This window comes from Eucalyptus grandis, chromosome 5 (genome assembly GCF_016545825.1).
Source record: "Eucalyptus grandis isolate ANBG69807.140 chromosome 5, ASM1654582v1, whole genome shotgun sequence".
NCBI lineage: Eukaryota > Viridiplantae > Streptophyta > Magnoliopsida > Myrtales > Myrtaceae > Eucalyptus > Eucalyptus grandis.
In genome coordinates, this window is record NC_052616.1 from 10,430,177 (window position 1) to 10,456,361 (window position 26,185).

General features: G+C 42.7%; 2 protein-coding genes and 1 pseudogene across 2 annotated transcripts; 2 read left to right on the forward strand and 1 right to left on the reverse strand.

Moving 5' to 3' along the window:
• Nucleotides 1-2,901: 2,901 nt before the first annotated feature.
• LOC104444123 (pyruvate dehydrogenase E1 component subunit alpha-3, chloroplastic) lies at nucleotides 2,902-6,787 on the forward strand. Its single transcript, XM_010057730.3, has 3 exons — nucleotides 2,902-3,377; nucleotides 3,526-4,306; nucleotides 6,281-6,787. The coding sequence occupies exons 1-3, from the start codon at nucleotides 3,123-3,125 to the stop codon at nucleotides 6,556-6,558; spliced, it is 1,314 nt and encodes a 437-aa protein (XP_010056032.2). The 5' UTR covers nucleotides 2,902-3,122; the 3' UTR covers nucleotides 6,559-6,787.
• A 1,812-nt stretch (nucleotides 6,788-8,599) lies between these two features.
• On the reverse strand, nucleotides 8,600-11,546 carry LOC104444124. The gene is made up of 6 exons (XM_010057731.3): nucleotides 10,960-11,546; nucleotides 10,672-10,834; nucleotides 10,324-10,500; nucleotides 10,112-10,195; nucleotides 9,432-9,513; nucleotides 8,600-9,279 (listed from the first exon to the last, which is right to left on the reverse strand). The coding sequence occupies exons 1-6, from the start codon at nucleotides 11,166-11,168 to the stop codon at nucleotides 8,846-8,848; spliced, it is 1,149 nt and encodes a 382-aa protein (XP_010056033.2). The 5' UTR covers nucleotides 11,169-11,546; the 3' UTR covers nucleotides 8,600-8,845.
• A 9,008-nt stretch (nucleotides 11,547-20,554) lies between these two features.
• On the forward strand, nucleotides 20,555-24,284 carry LOC120293222 (annotated as a pseudogene).
• Nucleotides 24,285-26,185: the final 1,901 nt, after the last annotated feature.

Here is a 26,185-nt window from a genome sequence, read left to right on the forward strand (position 1 = left end):
TAAGTCGAGTCGAGTATTCACTGTACTAGTTCTCGTGATCAAGCCTAGTCCCCAATCAAGTTTCCCGTTCATTGAATCGGGTCTCGGGCGGCATCCATGGTCGAACATCCAACTCGAGTGAATCTCAAACACCGAACCATATCGGCTCGACCCAATTCTCTTGTCAATGAAACCCGACCCGCGTGGATCACGGGAAAATATCTCTGACAGGAGCGACTGCAAACGTCTCGGTTCAACCGCTTCCTCTGTTCGGGAGAAAAAGCAAAGCGAAAGCTGTCGCAAGTGGCTGCGGCTCTGCCCACTTTCCGCAACGCTTTGACCGCGTCAAGTGGCTGCGGCTCTGCTGTCGCAAGTGGGGCGCCGCCCGTCGGGCCCAGCCACGAGCCTACCTCGGTCCTCACCCGCTCTTTCCCCGAGGCCGCTTCCCCTCGCTCCTCTCTCTATATATATCGACGCCCCTTCAAACTCTCTCCTCATCAAATCGTCAAATCGTCAATCGTCAATCCCACTCGGCCAAGTTCTGTTCTTTCTCGGAAATTCGGAGTCTTTATCAAGATTTAGAGAGACCCAGATGAATTCCATGTTCAGCTCCTTCGACGCCCTGTGCGCGGAGTTCCTGGGCCAGGCCGTCGGGTCCAGCTTCTTCGCCTCCGCCGCCGCCGCTCGTTCGGCCCCACGGAGCGCCCCGAGCGGCGAGCGCGCCGCCGAAGGTGCGAGGAAGAGCCGCGAAGCGAAGCCGCCGCAAGCAGCGAGCGGTCGGAGGAGCGTGCCGAGGTTCGCGCCGGAGCTGGACGGGCTGAACAGCTTCGAGACCCTGGTTTCTTGGTGATGGCGACGGAAGGAGCGATTGTGTTTTGTCGGGGGCCACTAGCCATGGAGATTGTACAGTAGTAGATCGAAATGGGTTGCTGCTATATAGCTTCGAGGGAAATGATTGTTTGATTCTTTGGTTCTTCTTGAGATGCGTTCTAGAAATACAAAGCAGGTTGGAGGTTTCTTTTAATAATTGAACAAATTGAAATTGAAGATCCATCTGTATCATCCTTTACTCCTCGTCGAGAACTTATAAAGTGATGTCTGATCGAATTTGCAAGTAAAAAGAAGTAAGTTGGATGAGTTTAGAATATGTCCGATTTGGTCTCTAAACTCGAGCTAAATGTTCTATTTGGTCTCTAAACTCGAGCTAAATGTTCTACTTGGTTCTTGAACTTAATTACCATGGATTTAGTCCCTTTTGCTCACTTCTGTCGAACCCATGTGTTCTAACTTGACGATACACATGCACGGCCACCTTGGGACATTACAAGAAAATACGAAAAGAAAGGAAAAGCGACGGCAATAATCGTAAGGGAGGGAGGGACGGTGCCCCCCGCCGCCCCCACTTGCCTCGGGGAGGGCGGTCTGACCCTTGCACTCGATGGTGGGGCGCGGTCAGTCAATACTCAGTTGGTAGTGGTGACCTAGTGGTGCCCCAACCGAGTGCGAAGGGCATGTTGCTCTCGCCTAGATCTAGGCCAGTGGCCACCTGGAACGGGATGCCAAGAATTCTCTCTCTCTTCCCCCCAGTCTTGCTCTTCCCTTCCTGTGCTGCAACTTCTACTGGTCCTTCCTTCTATTATGATTTTTTCAGAATTTTTGTGACTGGGCCATGCGCAGCATAACATGTTAACGAATTTGGGTTCCACCAGGTGTCTCGTAAGGCCATAGGGCCACATTGGTTCGAGTTGAAGAGCACAAGGACCAATTTGACTTAGTCTCGTAAGGCCATAGGGCCACCTTGCTTTATGAACTTGCATCGACCCGGCCCAATTAGGCCCGCTCAAGTCTTGAGCTAATCCTATTTACCTTCCAAAGATCTTTAAACCATCGAATGAACTTAGACACGAACCTCTCGGCCTGACTCGATCTTATCATCACGGCATAGAAGGCAAAAATCTTTCGCGAGGCTCGGTTTCGGCCCGTCTAGCATCTCTAGCATCCAATCCCAAAAGCCCACCGCGATCCTTTGTATCCTTTTCCATGTCCAGAAAACAGCACAATCATCGATTCCTTATTGTTTTGATCTCCCAAGGTGGTGGCCAGAATTAGTTGGCAAAGCAGCACAATAGACCGAATGGCCCACGGGCTGTCAGGCCGGCCCAGAACACAGGTCACGGCCGATGGGCTATCAGTTTTTTATGGCCACCCGCGGATCTCACGGAGTTGAGCTCAGATCAGTTTCTCTCTTCCTACGTTCCCATGTCTTCTCCACGCGCACCGCCCCTCTCTCACCACGGGACAGCGTGACATGTTGGGCGATTTCGGGTTCCAAACAGGGGAGTTGTAAGGCCGAAAGGGCTGAATTGGTTCAATCTAAAGAGCACATGATCCAATTTGATCAAAATCATAGTTAAAGAGTTTAGAGATTATTTTGCCACTCCCTAGAGTATATACCTTGTTTTATGGGCTTGTCTCGACTCGACCCAATTAGGTTTGCTCAGACAATATGCCATTCATTTTTTAAGATCCTTAAAATCATTAAATATATATATATATATACTCAAGATGCGATTCTCCAAACCCAAATCCACTGCTTGACTCGGCCTAATTGGATCCAATCCTTCGTATCCTTTTCGACGAGCGAAACACATCACGATCATCGATACCTCATTGTTTTAATCTCCCAACGTGGTGGGGGAAGGCAAAAATCCACATTTGAACCAGCACAACAAGGCAAGAAGGGGCAAAGACCCACCAACAAAGATCCCTCCTTTCCCCTTCTTTCCTCGATTAGGCGAACAAACGAAACCTACACTCCCACCTGTAATCGCGACGTAGACGATGTTCATGGAGTGAAAACATAACCTACAGGAAAAAACCCCTCTCCCAAGATCCCCCCCTTCGTCGTCAACTCATCACCATCATCACCATCATCACCATTTAAAAGGGGAGCCAACTGCCAAAGAGGCGACGATCCAGGCGGTCCTTCCCGTGCTCCCTCCTCTTGTTTTCTCCGCCCCGCCTCCTTCCCCTTCTTCTCCTATATTAAAACCGACCCTCTTCCCCCACTTCATTTCTTGCGAATTCGATCCGACCGCATTTTCTCTCTCTTCCTTCCTTTCCCCCCTCCTCTCGTCGCCACCATGTCCGCCGCTTCCCTCTCTTCTGCCATCAACGCTATCCGCTCCTCCTCCTTCGCCCACGACAGGTCCGCCCTCGCCTCGAACGCCAGCCACCCCTCGTCCTCTGCTTTCCTCGGATCCACCGCCCGGCTCCGCTTCAACCCCATCTCGAGTTCCGCCGGCCGCCCCCGGTCCTCCGCCGCCGTCGCCGCCGTCGCCGCATCCAATGTCGTCAAGGAGAAGCAGCCCAAGTCCTCTGTCTCCGGCTCCAATCTGGTAAAGATTCGATCTTGGGGCATGGCCGGTATTGGGTAGCTCGCGTCTGGAGTGTGCGCGTTCGAGAAAGAGAGTTCTTTTGTGGTTAATGGGAGGTTAGAATTCGTGGGTATGTTCTTGATTTGCTTATTTTTTTGTCGTCTGGCAGCTGATCACGAAGGAGGAGGGATTGGAGCTCTACGAAGACATGGTTTTGGGGAGGGCGTTCGAAGACATGTGCGCTCAAATGTACTACAGGGGCAAGATGTTCGGCTTCGTCCATCTCTACAACGGGCAGGAAGCTGTCTCGACGGGCTTCATCAAGCTCTTGAAACAGGAGGATTCCGTGGTCAGCACCTATAGGGACCACGTCCACGCGCTCAGCAAGGGAGTGCCGGCCCGCCAGGTTATGAGCGAGCTGTTCGGCAAGGAAACGGGCTGCTGCCGAGGCCAGGGAGGCTCCATGCACATGTTCTCGAAGGAGCATAATTTGATCGGTGGATTCGCTTTCATCGGCGAGGGGATTCCGATCGCCACCGGCGCGGCGTTCACGTCCAAGTACAAGAGGGAGGTCTTGAAGGAAGAGGGCTGTGATCATGTGACCGTGGCCTTCTTCGGGGATGGGACTTGTAACAATGGACAATTCTTTGAGTGCCTGAACATGGCTCAGCTGTGGAAGTTGCCTATCATCTTTGTTGTGGAGAATAATCTGTGGGCAATTGGTATGTCCCATTTGAGAGCTACTTCTGATCCTCAGATTTGGAAGAAGGGTCCTGCATTCGGGATGCCCGGAGTGCATGTGGATGGGATGGATGTGTTGAAGGTGAGGGAGGTGGCAAAGGAGGCCGTCGGAAGAGCGAGGAGAGGAGAGGGACCTACCCTGGTCGAGTGCGAAACTTACAGGTTTAGAGGACACTCTTTGGCTGATCCCGATGAGCTTCGTGAGCCTGGTGAGCATTTTAAGACAAACTCGGAGTGTCATTCTTGATTGGTTTTTGCTCAATCTTTCTTTTAATCACTGGCTTTGTTGGTGGATATAATCTCCTTTTTAGGTGCATGTCTCTTAGATATTCCTATTTATTTTAGGCCTTTCAATCTTACGCACTAATTATAGTAACCTCTCTTAACAAAGATGAGTGCTTTTGGAGTTACCTAGATTGTGATGCGGGGACTTTGGTAGAGATTTGCTTTATTCTTTGAGACATATAGAGCATTGATTGTAAGCATAGATATTCTTTTAATCTCGCCAGCTGAAATATTGATTATCTGAATTAGCATGAAGAAACAATGAATCGGAAGAAAGAGTTACACTTTAACACCATAGATAACTTTGTAATGTGGTAGTTATCCCCGTACTATCTTTGGATGCATAGGTTTGAGTTGGGGGAGTCTGAATGCAGGGCAAATGGTGTGGGTTCTTGCCCTGTAGAGAGTCCGTCAAATCGAACAGACTATTGTAATAACCATTTAAGGGTCCTGAAGTGTAAAGGAGGTACTTCTCTCGAAAGCATCGAAAGCAGGTTGACTGTACTCTGTTACTTGACATCATGGTGTCATTAAATAAGCTAATAGGATAGTTTCACAATTGGCAAAGGCTTTTCTAGAGAGTGGGAAAACAGGAACAGTATTTACAGCCTGACATTTATTAGAATCATGGAGGATTGAGATCCAAGATGAGATATAGATCGTTCTTAGTTCAGCAGATCAAGAAATTCAGGTTACACTGGGGAGTATAAATATTAGGTATGCACGTGTTAGTAGGTCTAGGACTTTGGGGCTAAAAAATACTACACGAAGGATGAAAAAGGGAAAAGGTGAATGGGCCTATGGGTGCCTGTAGGTTACTGGAATTGATTGGAGGGTCAGATAGAAGAATATATGGATGGATTGGCGGGATTGTGATGGTATCCTGGTTGTAACTCAGCCTTGCTCAATGAATTGTGTTTTTAAGAGTTGCACATGTTACTGATCTGTTTCTTCTTTATCAAAGTTTGCAGCTTTACTCATAAGATGCATATTTAATGAGCATGATTAAGTAGGAAGTGCTGATTCTATTAATTGGTGAAGCAACCTATTAGGCTTGCCAGCCATCACGGGATCCTGGTTTAACAACAATATTGATACGGATTATGATTAAGGACTAGACACATCAATTGCCTACAGTTTTTACTACTCATCATCTCTTCCTCACTTACTGGTGGTGCTACAAATGTTTGAGGCCTTTGAATCATGTTTTCTAGTCGATCTCCAAAACATCACATTTGCTGGAAAGTGAAGCTTGTTGGTTTTGATAAGTGGGAAAACTTTGTAGGGCAGTTTTCGAGGCTGAGCATGATAAATAAGAGCTGATGATAATATGACCTTTATGGCTGTTATGGTAATTTCTTAATGCAGGTTCTGTTGCAAAAGGCGTGCTTGCTTCTTTTGACTGCTGTAGTGGTTTATGATGCCTGGTCCTCATTATCTTAACCGTCACAATTGATATGATTTTGTCAGAATAAACAAATGTTAACGCTGTTGTCCATTTTTAGAATGATATTCATATCTAAGGTTGCAGTTAAAGGGTTTCAGTACTCTTTTAAGCAACTTCTGATTCTGTTTTGGTTTCATATATGTGGCATCTTCAAACTAATTTGGTCTCCTGCCAGTAGAATTGACTTTTGTGGGCTACCTAAGAAAAGGATGTGGTTGGCTTTCTAGAGAGGAGGTAAAAACAAGACACTTTTACACATGAAGTGGAGAATGGAATAGCTTGTTAGCTGTGCTAGTCTAGGTGGTTAGGCATTGGGCATGTTGTTGATTTGAACTCTTATGTTGGTGATATGTTTCTTTAAAAGCTCCTCTCATAATGTGTGTATGATGTGCACAATTTGGATTCCTTACTAACTGCTGTTGAAACATTGAAATGATCTGTGTTTTGTCAGCTGAGAAGGCCAAGTATGCTGCAAGGGATCCCATAGCAGCTTTGAAGAAGTACATAATTGAAAGCAAGCTGGCTAGCGAAGCCGAACTCAAGGCAATCGACAAGAAAATTGACGAGGTAGTTGAAGATGCCGTGGAATTTGCGGATGCAAGCCCTCAGCCACCCAGAAGCCAGCTATTGGAGAATGTGTTTGCAGATCCTAAGGGATTTGGCATTGGCCCTGATGGAAGGTACAGATGCGAGGACCCCAACTTTACTGCAGGAACCGCCAAGGTTTAGTAGCCTCGTTGGGTTACGGCATGATATTTTTTCTACTATCACTGCTTCCTGTACTACTGCAATCTTTTGAATATTTTTAATTATTGCCAGAGATGTAAGAATAATTAAGTTATTGCAGTCGAAATCTTCTGCTTCTGCATTTCTCGTTTAGTAATTTTCTTGCTGCTATTTGCGAGGGATTTTTGATTTGCAAAGAAACACTTAATGTCATGTAGAAGTTTTCTATCTCTAAGCTGATCTTTGGCTTTGTAGTGCCATTTGTAGCTCTCTTTCAAGTTTTGTCTCTTCTGATCTCTGATTAGCTTTCTTTAGGTTGATTTTTTTTGCTAGCCAACTTTATTAATCAGCAAGAACTAAGTAAGTCAGAATATACAAGATGGATATAGACAAACTGGCCATACAGATAAGGCGAATGAGGGCTAAGACGTTAGATCTAAAGATTGGATCTGAAGATTTTAAGGTAGTATGACTTCTACAGGCAGGTCACATGAGACCTTTTTTGTTCACTGTCACCATTTGAGGCTTCCAGTCTTTCCATACGATAGGTCTAGCACAGGGAAAACGCTTTTCCTTAAGACCCTGTCGAGTCCGTGATGAAGTGAGTCGATTCCAAACGTGATAATCGTTGCGATTGCACCCAGAAATTGGGATCGGGTCCAAGCAAGAATCTTTCCTCGAGCATGCAGTTCCGCCTTTAATTTTTTCTAGAAATAAAAGCAAAGCATGATTGTCTGGTCATTTCCAGATAGCTTTATAAAGATTGGTTTTTCTATTGAGTTTCTCGGCAGAGTTTAACGAAAGAAGAAAAGAAGAAAGTGAGTTGATCAACTGGTTTTGTCAATCAACAGGGGAGGAAACTCTGTTAATGATCTTGAAAGTTTTCCAAGAACCTATGAGCAAAAAATTGGAGAGATGTTTCCCAAATTGCTATTTTTGTAAGCTTTTGAGTGATGGATGAAGCGTCTCAGTTCTTTTAAACTTTCGGGTTGCCTGAAAAGCGCACTCACCAGCAACAGCAAGTGCGGGTCTTGCAGCACCAAGATTCTTTTCATCACTTCATTAATTTATTATTATTATTTTTTTGTCATAATTTTCATCACTTTATTGAGTGGTGGGAAACCTGCTCCATCTCTCTCTCAGAGGCACTATTCTGCAGAATGGAGCATCACCACGTGGACAAGGATGGTCGGTAATGCCTTCAAATCACAGTCCCTTTGAAAAAGAAAAATTCAGAGTCTAGCCTTAGAAGGTGATACCTCAGTGTCGCATCAAACACCAATCTTGCTGTGATATTCAGCTCTTACGAGCACTTACTGATCAAAAGAAAAAAGCCACCTCCCTGCTTCTCTTTTTTGCTTCTGAAATAAATTGCAGAATCTGAAGTATTTCACGCAGTAAATCAGACACGAGCGGCATCCAAGTTATGTGGATGAAGCTTTAGCAAGCTGAGGGGTTTGGCAACGAGTGTTCGAGTTGCTTTCCTAAGGAATTCCCCTGAAACTGCAAATCTGATGCGAATTGTCGCTAGCCCATTTCTTGCGCTATGCCTAGGCTTTGATGACTCCGATTGGAAGTTGCTTAGATTAGATCGGTTGCCACAATGACGCAGTCTTTCAAAGGAGATAATAACAGAAGCCATGTCCCGAGGGAACTGAGCGACTGCAACTGCAGCAACTTGGAGCAACTTCCTCTGAAAATAGAAAGCCGGAACATTTTTTACATCAAATATGGTTTCATAAGTATATCGGTGTTTTGAAGATCCGTTGGAACATGTCTAATGATATTCATGAGTATATCAGCATTTCCAATGGGTAAAATAGGTGAAAGTACTTGTGAAGGAAGTGATCTTTATATGGAAATGAAAGAATATGAAGTAATAAATGAATCTAAGATGGCTCTCCCCGAGTTTATTCTGTTACACCACCATAAACCATGTTCCAACAGAGCGTTTCTTGAGATCTAACTGCAAGAGGAACAAGGACCGAAGAATTTGGAAACAGAACAGAGAGAGGTAAGGCGACCTGAGTTTGTGCTTGCCAACTTAAGGTAACTGTAAAGTAATCACATTTTTGTTATTTAATACTGATGGTATATTACAGCAACACGATCTCTTTTGCCTCATGTGAATCTATCTAATGGATCAAAAAAGAGTCGGCAAAAATACGATAGATCCCTCTATCCCTTAAAAGGAAGCACGCCAGTTGGGCGGTTTCCTCCCTTAACTATAAACTGCACAAATACCAGCATCCTTGAGTCGAGTACAAGGAATTAAGAGCTGCTTCGATCACTATCTCCGTCCGGCGTTTCCAAACCTTCTAGCTACTCCGAATACAACGGCCTTGGTGAAAAGGCCCCGGTCGAGACTGCAGGCAAGAGCGATAGCCCCTCCCACTAACAGGAGCCTCGGCACCAAGGGTTTCCTCGGCTCATCATGGGCTTCAGTCTCCGATGGATCTTCTTTACCAGAACTCTCTAGAGACTTGAGGTAGTCTGGGCTGACTTTAGTATTGATCTGTGCCAGGAAAGCACAACGTGACCGCGGAGCCTCCAAGGCTCGTTCCTTCTGATACTTGCGTAGACCAGGATCGATCTTCTTCACAGCTCCCCACATGCCTTGGCGTACTCCAAGCTTCGCAATTTCCCAAGGTATGCCCATATCCTCGTGATGAAACAGCAACACTTCACAGGCAGTTAGCTGGCCATCGCCTCTTCTAGATTCAACTGTAAAAATGCCCCAAAGCACACAACTTCCATCAATCGCAAGCTCTAAACTAATGCCCAGATGCATTGTGAAAGAAATTTGAATATAAAGCACACGGTAGAAGCCAAGCAAAACAACCAAGCAGTATGTTCAGGAAATAATCCAACAGTACCTGCACGGATGCACCAACTTGAGTAGTATAGGTCCACACGTCTTGGTTTATTTTGCCTAGGAACAGAGGAGCAAGGCACTCCCTGAAAAATGCAGAAAGAATTAATTGTTGACAAGGAAATCCAGACGTACCAAGACAAATCAAAGGGGACGACGATTCAATTTATTCCATAGGAACAAAAAGGCAAAAACGGTGCTGACATTTTTACAAAAATGGTTGATCTAGTGTGGACAATTTCCAGTTTTGTTAGCAGTTTAACTAGAGCTCACATTCTCAGAATCCACGTGAAATTTGACTCTTCTAGGGAGAAAAAAAGAAGAAAGAAAATTACTAGGCAGCTTAGCTAAGGAGTTTGTCAAGTTTCTGCCCTCCAAGGGATCGCCCAATCCACCCCTAACCAATTTACTATTGCCTAAATATATTGCATTAGTCATGCAAGTCGTAGGATCTGATAAAAGCTAAGCAACACTCTGCTAAATGCTCATGCATGATGTCAGTCCTTTTCCTCGTTGAAGGACTTGCCTACTATCAAATTTCTCATTTTAAATCCAAAACCAAGAGGGTTGTATTCACAAGAAAACAACGCAATATGATCCAAAAGTTATGTTGGCAATGGTGTTGTCTGCGCTTACAAGAAACGAATATGATGAAAATGATTGGGCAAAAGACAGTTCTCATACCTTTGTAACACAATAGTACGATCGTCCTGATTCCCAAATCCGTCGGCCTATGATATATTCTCTGTCACTACAGAAGAATGGAAACTGTGCCAAAACACGAAACAGAGAGGAACGAATTAGCAGATGCTACCAAAATCTGCACAGCCTAAGACACAAGCCAAAACAGGGGAACATGAAAGTGAAAGCAAACGTAAATTTCTTTCGGTCCTCACCTTACGGACCCATTGCACCACCATGGTTCCAGTAGTAGGGCACTCCTCCAAAATCGAAGCTTTAACAAGCATATCGTCCCACTTCAACCGGGACTCATCATCCCAGAAGAAGTCCCTCACCATTTCAGGTGTCGCGTCCTCAAAAACAGTCCTACTCCGGTATTGGGGAGGCCCGGTCTGAAACAGAAACCATCAAAACATCTCAACCGTCTAATTCGAATGCTAATTCAACCAAAGATTTCACCTATATATCTGGTAATACTCAACGAAGTGCAATTGAGAGTTTGTAATTTTGTAACTAGATCAGATTTCCAATTTTTGGCAGTTCAAGAAAAGCGAGGATTATACCTCAGGATCTCTTCGCCAAGCTTGATAGCTCATGGTGGGCACCGACTTCTCCATCATCTGAATCCAAGCAGGCCCTCCATCTTTGACCTCCACGAGTCGGCACAGATGCTCCAAATCATCACCGTTGACAAGGCCCGATTTCTCTCTCTCGCCCCGTGACGAACTGCCAAATGCAAAGATTGTGCAGCGCAAATCCATTAGAATCTTGAAATGAACAAACACCATTAACCAAATTGCCAGCACCTAAATTCATTTGCCCGATGAACGCAAGAAAGTCCCAACACGAACCTGGAGTCAGAAATGGCGGTTGGAGGGTCAGCGAAAGTCGGCGCTTCGGATATGTCCTCCGCAGATCGAGAAACCCACCCGGGTCTCCACGACCATCCGACTAGAACTCCAAGAATCACCGAAATCCCCACACAAGCCACCAGCACCAAGGCCTCACCCAAGAACGCCCCGCTCGTGGCTCCTCTCAGAATCTCCAGAACAACAGCCATAACAGACCCCACCCAAGAAAGTGGAAAAAGAAACGAGGCCAAGAAGAAGGAAAGGACCCCGGAGAACAGAAACAGAACTATTCGATTTGGGCAAAGAGAGAAAGTGGGTCGAGAAGAATTTTCGAGAGCAACCCACGACAGAACTCAGCGAGAAGAACGCCCCCCCGCAAGAAAAAATCGAACTTGGTGTTGCAGAAGCAGCACAAGAGCGGAGGAGGAGGGGGGGACGAAGTATTTCAATCCTCCAAGAAACGATAAAAGGATAAGGATTCTGCGGTCCAGTTTCGTTTCGGCGGCTGCTGCTGCTGCTGCTTCGCAAGTTTCCTTTTCTTTTTTCTCGCTCACAGGTTCCCCGTCGCTTGCTTCGCCTATACCAGTTCCAACATCTGGCAAGCTGTGTGCACATATTTATATCACTTATCGCCAACCGAGAAGAAGAAAAAAATCCCGAATTGACAGCAGAATTTGGAAAAGCGTGCAGCGCACATAAAAAAAAAAAATGGGGCTTTCACGAGGGAGCAGAGAAGTTTCTGCCCAACACTACCGGACTGTCTGCGTGCGCTTGGGTCGGTGGGAACGCGGGGAAGGCGCCCGGGGTCCGTCCGCCCGAGAGGCCCAGTCGTACTTTCACGATTCAACGAAAAGCTGAAGGCGCCAAAGCAAGATCTGGTCGTGGTGGTGGTGGTGGTGGGGGAGGCGTTGTGATGTCGCGCCACTCTGTCCTATCATTTAAGAATTGATATCAACCGAAGACGACGCGGTCTCTCGTTTATCACGTTCGTTTGACTCGTGGAATTTGGACATTGTGGCCGGTTCTCGTGATTGTCGTTCCCGTTTAACCTTTTGTTCGGCAGCCGGGAAATGGAGGGGGAGGTGAAATTTTTTTAGCACTAGGGTTATTTTGAAAAAGCCGTGTGCTATGCAGTTTTAATCAATGATAGAGACGTCTGGATATCTTGTCGAGCCTTTTAAAGCTAAGAAAGAAATTTTGTCTAGTGAATATATCCGAAAAGATCAAAGTACGTATACTGATTGAATTTATACTAGAAATTGCTTGCTTTCTTTCTCTTCCCTTCCCAACCCCTTGGCCCGTCACAAATCCAATTGTGTCATCGCCAACGCCCCGCCGTTGCCATTGGCCATCGTTGTGGTGGGTAGGGGCCCTGCTCTTTTGGTTCCTTGGGGAAGCAAATGAGATTGAAGATCAAGCCTTAGATATGAGATCAATCATGTTGGATATTACTCGATTCGACTTGATGAATTTAGAGAGATTATGTGAGATAGAGAGGTCAAGGTTTGCTAATAGGTTTGGGCATGGGTGGCAAAGCATGCGGTAGCTTGTGTTAGCGTCGGCAACGACGACTAAGTAGCCAGAGGTGGGTAACACTTAACCGGAATTTGAATTCCTAATGACCCCTTTGTAAATTCACATTCCATTAAATTAATTTCTTCTTATTTTATAAGAAAAAGCCAAGATTTTCACAAATAAATCAAATCGTTCATTTCAAAATTATAAAATTTTGGTTGGCCCTTTTTTATTGTGTACATGCTCTTCTACTGATATTCACAAAAAAAAAATTAAGAAAAAGAAAAGAAATTAAGCGTATGGAAGCAAAAGGTTAGATGGTGAGAAAGGAAAAACAATGAAATTAGCCTCCAAGTCTTTCTTACTTCTCAGTATGAAAACATATTTGTGTACCCATCATTCTGCCTTACAAAAAGATTAGATGATGAGAAAGGAAAAACGATGAAATTAGCCTCCAAGTATTTCTTACTTCTTAGTATGGAAACATAATTGTGTACCCGTCATTCTGCCTTACAAAAATGTTAGATGATGGGAAAGGAAAACGATGAAATTAGCCTCAAATATTTCTTACTTCTAATATGGAAACATATTTGTGGACCCGTGATTCTGCCTTACAATGAAAGAAACGTGCCCAGCAAGTCCGGCAACAATAATGCCACGTGGTAAGTTATGACAAAGCACTCGAGACGTGTTTTTCCCCGCTAAAATCATATGTTACCTCTTCATCTCGTGGGGCAGATTCACATGCAAAAATTGCCATTGCATCAGTGCATGTGGAGATGAGGAAGAGGACAAGAGTTGGATGATTTTGCGAAATTGGAGTAGAAATTATTACAATATGGCACGGTTCGCGTCCTAAGTTCGACCTAACTTGCTCCTATAGGTCCAAATTAAATTTGAAGTTATCTTGATAAGTGTAAGTTTCAAATTATCTCTGGATTTCGATAATATATTTGGCTATGCAATCATATGAACGTTGCAATTTTAACCATTTGAAAACGATTGTCACATGTTGCTTAATCAAAATATTCTCGAATATAGACTTTCTTCATTCAAATACTTAAAGATATTCCAATTCCCATATGAACTCGAAAGAAAAGGGACTGACTCGACTAATGACTCGTTAGAAACCCGATGATGTGTTTGGGCCAGCAAATGTTGTCGCGAACCTCGTGCTAATCTCAATCTCAACAAGTTGTTGCAGCTATTTAATTAGCTTATTGTTGGATTTCAAAATCTGAGGAAAAGTATAGGATGTGGGGGAGTAAAGTTAAAGATAGTTTTTTTGGTATTCTCGAGATTAACACGAGGATTTACAATGCAAAATAATTGGATTAATTAAGACCGCGAGGACTCGCTATCGCAAGGTCTTTCGCATTGGGTGTACAAGCTTAGTTCAAAAAGTTTGACCTAGGACACGCTTGGCCAGACTCCTCTCCCGGGTCAAAACTGCCACCAACAGCGTTGAAAGGAGAAAATTGAAATTCACATTACAAAATTCTTCCAAAGAAAAAGAAAAAGAAAGAGAAAAAGAAAAGGCTAGGCGGACACTTTTGACATTCTGTCGTGGACTACACAGGCAGACACTAGCTTAGATTAACCCTAAAATTTGGACAAAAATTCATCGTGCACCCCTCATTATCTTAGTTCTGAAATGCTACTATAACTATTTATCCAGCGATAATCAAGATTAAAGTCCTAACGTGATATTTATCTTCACCACCAAAGAGCTCCATAATTCACGGTCATTCCTTTTATTCTGGATTGAAAGGGATTATGAAAGTGACATTGCGAGATTTCTTACCCTTGAGTGGATCTCTTGTTTGTTTCTTCTCCTTAAGTGCTTTAATGATTTTCTTAGGTCCAAAATCCCGGCTTAGATTAATCCTAAAATTCCGACGAAAATTCATTAGTAGAGGCTATAGAATAAATTTGGCTACCTATATCGACTTTCGGAAAAGCATGAAATCTCATGTTTGATTTCAATTTGGTCCCTTGGAAGTTGAGAAAATATATAAGTTACTTCTATTCGAATTCACAAACGCGTTTTCGATTGAATTGGAAGTTTTCCTCTACTTGAACACGAATTTACCTGCAACAAGTACACGACCAAAAATAAATATTGACTTCGCCTAAGTCATTCTAATAAAAGCCCTTTTGACCGAGAATGAAGATTGAATATTTCCGAAGGGTGACCGTGGACATCCGACGTCCAGGGTTGCTTAAATCATAATGTTAAGCGCGGTGCCAATTAGCAAAACTTAGCACTAAGAAAAAACTCAGTACAAGCAATATGGAATTTCTTGGAATTTAGAAAAAAAAATTGGGTTGCCTGTATCGACTTTCAAAATGCATGAAATCTCATGTTTAATTTCAATTTGATCCCTTGGAGGTCGGGAAAAATTTATAAGGTACTTCTATTCAAATTCACAAACGATTGACATGTTTTCGATTGAATTGAAAATTTCCGTTTGCTTGAACACGAATTCATGTGCAATAAGTACACTACCATAAATTAAATATTGACTTCAACTAAGTCATCCTAATAAAAGCCCTTTTGACCAAATGAATATTGAATTTGTCCAAAGGGGTGACCGTGACCGTGGACATCTCACATTTGGGGTTGCTTGAATCATAATGTTGTGCGCGATGCCGATTAGCAAAGCTTAGCACTAAGAATACACTCGGCACAAGTGATATGGAATTTCTTATAATTTTGAGAACAATTTTAAAGGAGGAAGGAGGGAAGATCAATTGGGATTCACCAAGAGTATGCATGATAAAAATTTTGGAACATAAATTGATTTACTCGAGAAATTGATTTCTCCAAAAATTAATTTCTTAAATTCTATTTCAGAAATTGAGAAGTTTAAAATTTTAGTTTCTGATTTATTATTCAAATCTATTTTCTAGAATATAAATCTATTTCAAAAATAGAAAAATCAAATTGCGTTACCAAACGGATTTCTGTTCCAAACCTGTTCCGGAGAATAGAGAAATATAAAAATAAAGAAGTGGAAATTTTATTATGCGTGCCCTAATCATTGTAGAAATCATGATTATGCACTTTGGATTGAGGTTATATAAACATACCGAGTCCTCTTCTTTTTCCTCCTCTCTCCTTTATGCGTTTTATGTAATTGATCACAAGAAGTCACTTTGTCAAAAGTCTAGCCCACCATTCACTTGTTCACGTCTTCTTTGCTCTCGTCCGGGTTTAAATAAAAAGAGATTTTCTTGATAAGTGTTCTAGGTGTTTGTCAAACATCTAATTTAAGAAATTTTACATTTTTTGATACACCAACCATTCTTGTGTGATGTGATGTGTAATCACTATTTTGGAAAGCACAACCCTAAAAAGTAAGGGCCTTTTTGTTTGGATTTAAACAAAAGTTAAAAGCACTTTCCGTTTCTTTCGGCAAAATTTAAGGTATCGTGTAAAATTTATACATGAAGTGTTATGAAAGTTTTGGATCAATTTAAGGAAAGGTAAAGTGTGTAGGGGCCCAGATTTGGATTAAGCATAAATCAAAGGTAAATTGCGAAGTCCATTCATGCAAACCTTGCAGACTTTTTTTTTTTTTTTTTATCGGTCTCTTCTTCCTACTCTACACTCATTCTCGGATTTTTGCCTTGTCTTTTGCGGGCGTGGGAGTCGAAACCCACCACGAAACTTACATGTTCCCATCTCATCCCTACGAGAATGTGGGGATTTGAACCCCACCTCCCCTCCCCCATTTCCATGTTAGAAGATGAAAGGTTGCACTTGCCACCCATGGTGGTGGCGTAGCGAATTTTCCGAGAGGTTTCGAACCTTTGCTTAAGTGCTAGCCATGTCTTAAGTGGGTTGCAGTGGTGGGTCCTCCGACTTCCCCCATTTAAATTCGGCTCGGTCGTTTTCATAGATGAAAGGTTGCACTTGAATATTTTTTTGCCATCATTTTTTGATTTTGCATAGTTGTTTACTTGGAAATGTAACTTCCTTAAATACAAAACAGCATCATTTGACCTTGAAAAAAAATTGAATATTTTAGAAATACTAAAATTAAAAATACAAATATGAAAAAAAAAATCGAGAGAGGAAGATAGCAAGTAAGTAATGGGAGGGTACACGTGGGGGGCGGCATCGACTCTCCCTTCATTAACAAGGGCCAACAATCCTTGCTAGGGTAGTGGCAAGAGCGATTGGCCCTCATCGATGACCTATTGAGGGTCGGTTGGCCTCACCATAATCCTGGTGAGGTTAGCATACCCTTGCCTGCGAATAGTTTGCAACTCTCGTGCCCCTCGAAAATAGATCGACATCCTTATGTCTCATTTTATGTTCTTTTAATATAAAGTTTGGTTTTTATTTTTTATTTTTAAAAAGGTACTTCCATTGAAGCCACAATATGCCACGTGTTTACTAAAGAAAGGGAAAGTGATAAAAAAGAAGTAGAAGATGCCACTTGCAGTTTTTGTCTTCTTAATAATGTGGCAAACAAAATTACTCAAGTGTTGACTCGGGAGCAGCTTCTAGGATCGTACTCCACGAAAAAACTGTTTCAAAACTCAAGTGGTGAAGCGATACCAAACCCACCTTATTACATAATGTATTTTAATTAAAAGTACGTTAAGTAACCAGTAAGGGAAACTATACAGTTTTTTTTTTTTGCACGGAAAACTATACAGTTTTTAAGGTACCGTCTTTTTGGTTTCACGCGGCATATTAAAAATCCAGACATTTATCTATTCGTAATGGTTGTTAGCAAAACCCGCACTCACCTCTACTGAGAAAAAGATTGTGAACATCGTGGTTCAAATTGAATAAAGAAAAGGGTAGCAAGTATCATAACAACAAAAGTCACCAAGGCCATATATAAATCAACATATATATATTTTTCGTGATTTGGTTTGGTTCCAAAAAATCAAATTGTACTAATAACATATAATAAGGTTCAATTTTTTGAACTGTACACGTGTGCATCTACATGAGAAGAAGTTGTTTTGACTTGATTCAACCCATTTCATACGGGCTGGGTTCTCTAAAAGAATATCTTGAATGATCGCTCAAGGTGATAGTTATTAGCAGGTTTTCTTGCTCATAATACGATTCGAAGGTCTCGCTTATAAGACATGAGGCATGGTTTAAATAGTTAGGATGTTCAAAGTTAGTGATGATTGGACCTGAGCAACTCTTTACAAGGCTCAAATAGGCTCTTGTCGAGGCAAAATCCAACAATGGGTGGGACTCCCTACAACAATACTTTGTATTCCCTCCTATCTAAAAAGAAAAAAGATAGGATGGGATTTGGAGAGTTCGTTGGCTGTGAAGGTAGGCACTAGGAGTGAGTAGTTCAAAGTTCTATATAAATTCTATTTGGAAATTGGAACTTACATTGAAAGAGGTTCCTTATTTTGGAACCTAGAATTTACCTTGCATATCATAGAATCTAAAATCTATATTGTCATAAGTTCTAAAATCGATTCAAAGGTTTACCTAGATTTCATCTATATTATTAATTGAACGATTTCAGTGAATTAAAATCTTTAAGGTACAATTTACTGACCATATATCTCCGAAACTCTACTATAATGAGGGGACTTATGCTTAGAACCAGGGAAAGAAGTCAAGTATGTCTTTTCATAGTGGGCAAACTTCTTGCTCAAGCTCTTCAGGAATAGCCTTTTAACAGCATATTATTTAAAGATTCAGTTTGGAGCATAGAGTTACCAAAATGATAACATCTCCAACTAACCGAGTTGCATTATTTATAAGATTCTACTAGGCTAGAGAAAAAAAGAGGTGTTTAGAGAGATATTGAAAATTCTCACAAACAGGCGCTTTACTTTAAGGACTTTACCCAACGCATTATATCATCTTTGCCTTTACAATTAACACTTTAATAGTGTTTTTCTCACAATAAATCTTCACAATTGTCACAAAACACATCATCTCCTGAAAAATTCTCAAGAACTCTCGCATTTATCACGTTGTTGAAGACTTTATGATCTCTTTTGAGTATTTTTTGATACTCTTTAAATCTCCAATCAATCCTTTTATTTGTAGTGGTAGATCTCCATCCAAATTAGAAATCACGCCTAATCCTAATCACCTCTTAATTAGAATTTTTTTGATTTATTGAATTTCTCTAATTTAGGCAATCACCAATTATATCATGATATTCTTCCTAAATAAGACTAATTCTTATCTAGATTTATTCCTTTTCAGCATCCTACCATAATAAGACTCATTTCCTATTATGTAATATTGATAAGTAATATTCAAGTTATTCTAAATTGACTCCTGAATATGATGGGTTACTCCCAAAAAAAAATATAATAGCCCTCCGCACTTGGAGTGAGGCGGAGCGCGGCTTCAGAATTCGCTCAAGTCTTTCAACCTAGTCTTTCAATCGACTGCTGGCACTATACCTCGGTTGAAAGACTCGAGCAGAACAAAGAAGTGAGAGATGGTTTCAATAGTTGGGATGCTGGAAGTTAGTGACGGCAATAACCAAACAAGAAACGTCGAAGAAAGGAATGGCTTTTTCCTAGATCTGCGCTGCGCTGTAGAACTACTGTTGACCGTTCCCAGCAGCTCCATCCAGTTACATCCGAAATGACCGTCTTTTCTGTTCCTCTACAGCGTCACTCATTACAGCCGCCTCGTTTGACTTTTCGTCCCTCCCTCGTTCTAATCCCTCGACATCCTCAACCCACCTTCCTTTTTCGCGTCCATAAAATTCAAACTCTCAATTTATATATATTTATCAGCGCAATATTCATTCATTCAAGGATCTCATTGACAGCATTTGAATTTCTCCTTTAAAAATGACTCGTGATTCGTACTCAACAGCTTTTCTTTTCATTTTCAGTACATCGATCACGCATGATGCAAGAAAACCATCACTTTGAAGTCAACCGTTTTTTGCATCTGCATATATATAGTAAGTGCGCGAGGCCTGTTATTGAAATCCTGTATTCATAATCTATGTGGCACGGACACTTTTCAAAAAGCTTTCGTGTCGCTCCGGGACAGAAAGCGCCCATGTTGTGTCCGGCACTCAGGCACGTGTCCAACACGCCCGACACATCCCGACACGCTCCGACACGCGGTTAACGAGTGTCGAAAAATCCAACACGCGGTAAACTCTCTCGATATGTGCGAGTCCAATTTCGATACGCGATTCCGACACGCACGGGGTTAATTTTAAAAATTTCTAATACTTGTGGGGTCAAAAGAAGTAATAAAAATGCTATAAATATACACGCACGGGGTCAATTTTTTTTTTTTTTTTTCAGTTGTTTTTTTCAGAATTGTTTTAGTTTTTAAAAAATCTTTTACTATGAAAGAAGTAATAAAAAAATGCTATATATGATAAATAAATAAATTTAAAAACATCTTTTCAGCATTTTTCTTTAAACAATGTTTTTTCCTCTAAGTTTTATGTATTATCGTAACAAATTAAAATAATGAATGATATTATTTAATATTTTTCATGTAAATTAATTCTAGGTTATTATTATTATTTATATATATAAAAATATATTTAATATATAACGTATTGGAACGTGTCGAAATTTTCTATTTTCAAGAAGTGACGTGTCGGCGTGTCGTGTCGTGTCGTGTCGCGTGTCAGTGCTACATAGTTCATAACTTGCTGGTTGTCTCTTTTTCTTCTTCGTTTTTTTATTGCTTTTTTTGCTGGGTGCCACTCGCTGTTCAAAATACGCCCTGCTGATTCTCGACCGTTCTCGTGCTGCTCCCCAGAGGCCCCGCCATGCAAAGAGACGAGACTGAACAGGATGATAGCGCGCCGATTAGGACATGCGAACTGAAAATGGAAGCAATCATGCAATTCATTCATACACGCGGATTCTGATGATGCGAAAAGCCGTGTCATGTCGAGTCAAGAAATACCCTTTTTTTTGTTTTGCTTCGCAGAGCTTCAATTTTACTCTGGCATTCGAACGTCAGAGGAAGCTCCCAAGGAGCTAGCAATGAATCTTACTCATTTATTTATCCTCTTGTATGCTTCCCTCGTCGGAATATTTAATGCTGTCATAATTGTGGACCATATAATAATGCAGGGAGACCCGATACGTTGCCAGCTTAAATGTGCGCGAGCAAGCACGACTCTTTCTGTGACTACCCTCTTGACCCCTTCGATCGTTCCCCTGATCCTGATCCAGATTCGACCGTAAAGATGTGATCTTTCCTTTCTCCGAGGTGGGTTTCTCGCGCCGGAGTCGGTGGTACTTCGACGAGAGAGAGATCGGAAATGGGGAGGCGCGGATTCGTCAGCGGGCGAGATAGGGACGGGCTCGCATTGGTTTCGGAGAGGCTGATAGAGGCGGCGCTGAATGGCGATGCTGGGACGGTGAGCGAGTGCTTGGAGAGCGAGGCTGTGGACGTGAATTACATAGGGACGGTGAGGCTGAGGGTGAGGTGCACCGAGAGCTTGCTGAGGGAAGAGGAGGCGGATGAGGTGGAGATCGAGGTCAGGGACTTCGTGACCGATGTCACGCCCCTGTTTGCGGCTGCGCACTCTGGTCATCTGGACATCGCGAGGAAGCTCCTGGTAAGATTTCGCGACTCGTTCTTGCCTTGCTCTGTTTCTCTGTCTTAGTTTTCCTGTTAGTGGGGTACGTGCTTGTGGTTCTATTGAGATTTTTTCCTTCCTGGCGTTCGTCATAATGTTCCTCAATTTCAAATTGATAGCCATGGATACGGGAAGTAGCTATCACGAACCGAACCGTAGAGATGTTCTTGCCTTTCGCTGACTTTGAAGGTGAACCTTCTGATTAAGGATGAAGTTGGACAAAGTGAGGTCCCCACTCGAAGATTATGCAGCTTTCGTTTTCGTTTGCCAATTCGGGCTTTCGAGGATTTTCTTTTTGACCTTATTTTCCTTGCTAATATCCAATGAGAGAGAATTTAAGCTAGCAAAGCTTTCGTTTTCATTTGCTGATTCGGGTTTTCGATGAATTAATACTAGCTTGCTTCATTGAAAGGGAAAATCCGTTATGGATGTCTCTCTAAGAAACATTTGGATACTGAACGTCTACTGAGTGTTCTATAGGTGGAGATGCTGGTCGGTTTTTCGATTTGGCAGAATTTTCTGATCACTAAAGATAGAGAAATGAAAATTTGGTGAAGTGATGAGCAAAAGCATCTTCATTATTGCTTTGTGACTGCCTCGTTTCGCAGGGAGAGAATTTGTGTCATGTAGAGATTCTTCTTGAGCCGTTTTGTAATCCATCTTTTTGTTGTAGTCAGCTGGAGCAGATGTTAATGTGGAACTTTTTCGAGGCTATGCAACCACTGCCGCCGCTCGAGAGGCCATTGTGCCATCCTTGACATGCTCGTCAAGGCAGGGGCATCTAAATTGGCATGTGAACGTGCGTTGATGGAAGCTTGCCTATCTGGTCAGGCCGAAGCTGCTGAGCTGCTAATATGCTCTGAGATGATTGGACCTGATGTGGCTCAACATGCGATTGTATCTGCAAGCTGCAAAGGCTTTGTTGATGTTGTTTCAAAATTAGTCAAGGTATGCATTAATCTACTCTTACTAGTCATTTGGCTTCTCTATGACATGTTACTGACGAATTGATGATCTTGCTCCTACAGAGTGGGGTCGACATTGATTGCACCGATAGGGTTCTCTTGCGCTCCCTGAAGCCTTCATTGCATGCTAACGTAGACTGTTCGCCATTAGTGGCTGCAATTGTTAGCCGGCAAGTGGCTATGGTTCAATATCTGTTAGAGGTAACGTTGTACTCAATTCGCAGTACGTTTCTCATTGGTGGTTTCTCTAGACACGGTGGTAATACATGTTGCCTTGGCTGAACTGGAGTACGCAGTCACTGTTGGTCTTCATTTGCGTGGACTTATCTTTTGTTGCTCGTCATTGCTTACGTGTGCTTAATTAAAAATGTAAGCCACCAATCACACATGGAGCATGCTCCTTCCCATGTTTAGTAGCATCTTCATCACCCCATTTGGCTTATTTTTCGAGTTTAAAGGTCTTAATTTTGCATTTCTGTGCTGATGAGAAAGCTTCGTCTTCTAACGGCTAATCATATGTTTGCAACTTTTAGGCAGATGCAAAAACCGGTCGACACGTTAGGCTCAGTGCTTGGTCTTGGGACATCTTCTCTGGTGAGGAACTGAGAGTCGGTGCATGCTTGGGGGAGCCCTACAACGAAGCATGGTGTGCAGTTGAGTACTATGAAGCAACCGGCCAAATCCTACGGCTCCTGCTTCATCACGATAACTTGTTCCTCACAAGCCAACTACAAGGAAGAACCCTTCTTTCCTATGCCATCCTCTGCCAAAACCAAGAGGCGGTTTCCTTGCTTCTTGAGGCGGGAGCTGATGCTGAGTTCCCAATAAAGACCGAGAAGGGACACGAATCTCGTCCGATTCACTTGGCTGCTAGAGTTGGTTGCCCTTCCATTTTAAAACAATTGGTTGAGCATGGATGCGATGTTGACTCAAGGACTGAATCTGGGAACACAGCATTGATGATTGCTGCCCTATTTGATCAACCGGAATGCTTCGTTGAACTAATTACTGCCGGTGCTGATCTGGGTCTAGTCAATAATACCGGAGAAAGTGCTGTATCTTTGGCAAAGAGAAGTGCTTTTGCTTCCTCTTTGTCCAATATTTTCGGGCAAGCAATCACTGCTCGAGAAAAAATCTATTCCAGCAGCCTGGAGGTCTTCTCCCCGCTCCATTTTGCCTCGGGATATGGAAATGTGGAAATTCTGCAGAAAATCCTTCAAGTTCAATGGACAGTATAGATAAGCACGACAATTCAGGTTTGACACCAATCCTGGCTGCTGCAAAAGTCGGCCACACTGAGGTATTTTGCCACCTCATTGAGTCGGGTGCTGACATCAGTGTCAAGAGCCGGGATGGACAGATGGTCGCATCAATCCTTCAACATCACACCTATGCCAGTTTGAGGATTCGGTTTGAAGAGATATTGCTTGATGCAGTCTTGTCACAAACTCTGAAGGGCTACTCAGAGTTCCGAGCCCTTCACTTTGCTGCACGTACTGGAAACTTGCCTGCGGTAGGCCAGCTCTTGAAGATGGGTTATCCTGTGAACTCTTTGGAAGAGAGCGGGCATTCACCTTTAATGCTCGCGGCAAAGGAAGGGAATGCCGAAGCTTGCAAGCTGTTACTACTACACGGGGCTGACTGTGGAATCCTGAACCATAGAGGTGAGACAGCCCTCCATCTTGCTAGGAAAAACAGTAAAAGCAAGGCAGCAGAGGAAGTGATTTTGGACCATTTGGCTCAATCTCACGTGCTTCTGGGCGAGGAGCTACTCAAGCATACTAGAGAAGGAAGGGGCTCACCACATTTAAAGGGTGTTAGGATGCTGAAAACGGGTCTGTTAACGTGGGGGACGTCTAGCAAGAGAAATGTGGCGTGTAAGGAGGCCATGGCAGGGCCTAGTGGGAGCTTCCTGAAGAACCGGAGGAAGAAGATGGCTGACGAGAACGGTACGCTTTTTAGGGTGGTGACTGAGACTGGGAGAGAGGTTCACTTTGAGGCAAGGTCTTCTACAAATATGGCACTGTGGGTACGGGGTGTCAATCTTGTGTCAAAGGAGGCATCTTCTGGTGACTGGCCATCGAATTCATCTGCCAAGTATGCAATAAGATAGAAGCGGGGATCAGGACAGCAATGAGGCAGCGTGTTGGTCTTCCAGTATGTAAAATTTGCACTAATTACTGTACAATGCCGAGCTGTTTCTGAAGCTGCTATAGAAAAATCTTGGTCGATTGCGTGATATTGCAAAACTGGTTGAGAAGTCAGTGTTCAGTTTCTAACAATATTTCTGGATCAAACTTAGGGTGTATGGTAGAACTATTTGTTTCGAACAATTTCTGATTAGAAATGATTTTTTTATTCTATTTCTGAGAACAATTTCAAAACATTTTAAGGCGTTTGGTAACCGTTTAAAATTTATATTTCCGAAATAAAATTGGGTTTGGCACCATATTAAAAATTTCTACTCCAAATTATGTTCTTTAAATTTTTTAATAATTTTATCATTTTTCTTTTCTTCTTTTCTTTCCCTTCTTCTTCTTCCTTCAACCTTCGGTTGGTCGCTAACCTCGGTGATGATCGGCAACCGACTAGATGAGGGCTGGCAACCTTGCCAAAGCATTGTTGGCCCTTGGCGAGGCCATGCCTTGTCGGCCGAGCCTCGTCGGCTGGCCCCAGGCGAGGCTTGCCGGTGATGGGCGAGCCTCCAATGAGCTAGTAGGACCTTGGCCTAGCTTGGCGAGCCTCCGGCGAGATCGCTGGATCTTGTTCAATTGGTCATCAGCAACCAGCAATAGTGGGCGGAGGGCAGCGCGCAGTGGTGGCGGTGGCGGTGGAAGAAGAAGAGAGAAGGAAGAAGAACTAGAAGAAAAGAAGAGAGAAGAGAAAAATGGGTTGGCTTGATTCTGGAATTGATCTCGAGAGCAAAAAAATCAATTTTTTTTTACTTTCCAATTTTAGTCAAAATCTATTCTCGCAAACAAATTTATTTTCTAGAATAAAAAATTTACCAAATGAATTTTTATTCCAAATCTACTATCGGCAATTTACACTGTTTTGACCACTTAAATTACTCTATCTACTAAATGAGCAAGTTGCAAACGTTAAGGAAACTTCTTATGCTAGATCTTACCAAATTAAGACAAACATATTGAAGTTTTTGGTTTGGAGGTCTGGGCCCCCTGCAAACCCTCCGTGGATCTTCCCCCAGTGGATCATTAGGAGATTCTAGATGAATTACTCGCTTCTTGTGGCTAAACCTTGTGGTTAAGCATGATGTTTTATGTAGGTTTCTTTCTACCTGCTATCTTTTTGGAGGAGTATGCTTCTCATATCTGTTTCTGTGAACCAAAAATAATTTTATTATGCTTTTTGGAATGTATGTTGAAGAATATAAGCAGCTCTCATAAAAAACAGTCATGAAATCTCGATATTCCGGATCACTGTCTGAACCCTGCCAGGGGAATTGATATCTTGAAGAACAGAGGCTAATAAAGCCTCATACATATAACTCTGGATGCATGACGGTGTTTTGAAAATACAATTGATTAACCATCTCGACTGTGCATGTGAACAGTGGAATTCCAGGCGATTATTCGGTCTGGTATTGCACGATCCGCAAAAAGTTAAATTAGATGGACTCGTTTATAGGCGTGGTAGATCGATGGTGCCAATCAAGTGCAAGGGACACGTAGGAAATAGGGTTAGTTTCACCCACTTTTTTATAAGCTATTCATCTTCATATTCTTCAAGGTGAATACTGTCTGAGGAGAAATACTCTTTTACGCATAAAGGGATAATGAAAGTCTGTGGTCTGGCCTTCACTCCTCATTCTTGAAGCCAAGAAAACCCCCGTTAGCGTCACCTTTTAAGATAAGTGACCCTTAAAACTTTAAGGGACCTTTAAACTTGGAGGCCCTTGTACGACCAAACTCTGTTTTTACTGCATATTATTTCCTATATTCATTGCCCTTTATTGTTGTTTACTCAGTGGGATCTTGAACAAGAACCACCCCTTCAAATTGTGGCCTTGATCACTAAGCAACATGTTCAAATCAGGAGCGAGGTCATTATCTGGTTTGACCTTACTTGGTTTCCACATCTTTTGAATTCTTGGTGTGGATTGCACTGCTTTTGTGCTTGACCTTGCAAGCTCCCCTTCAA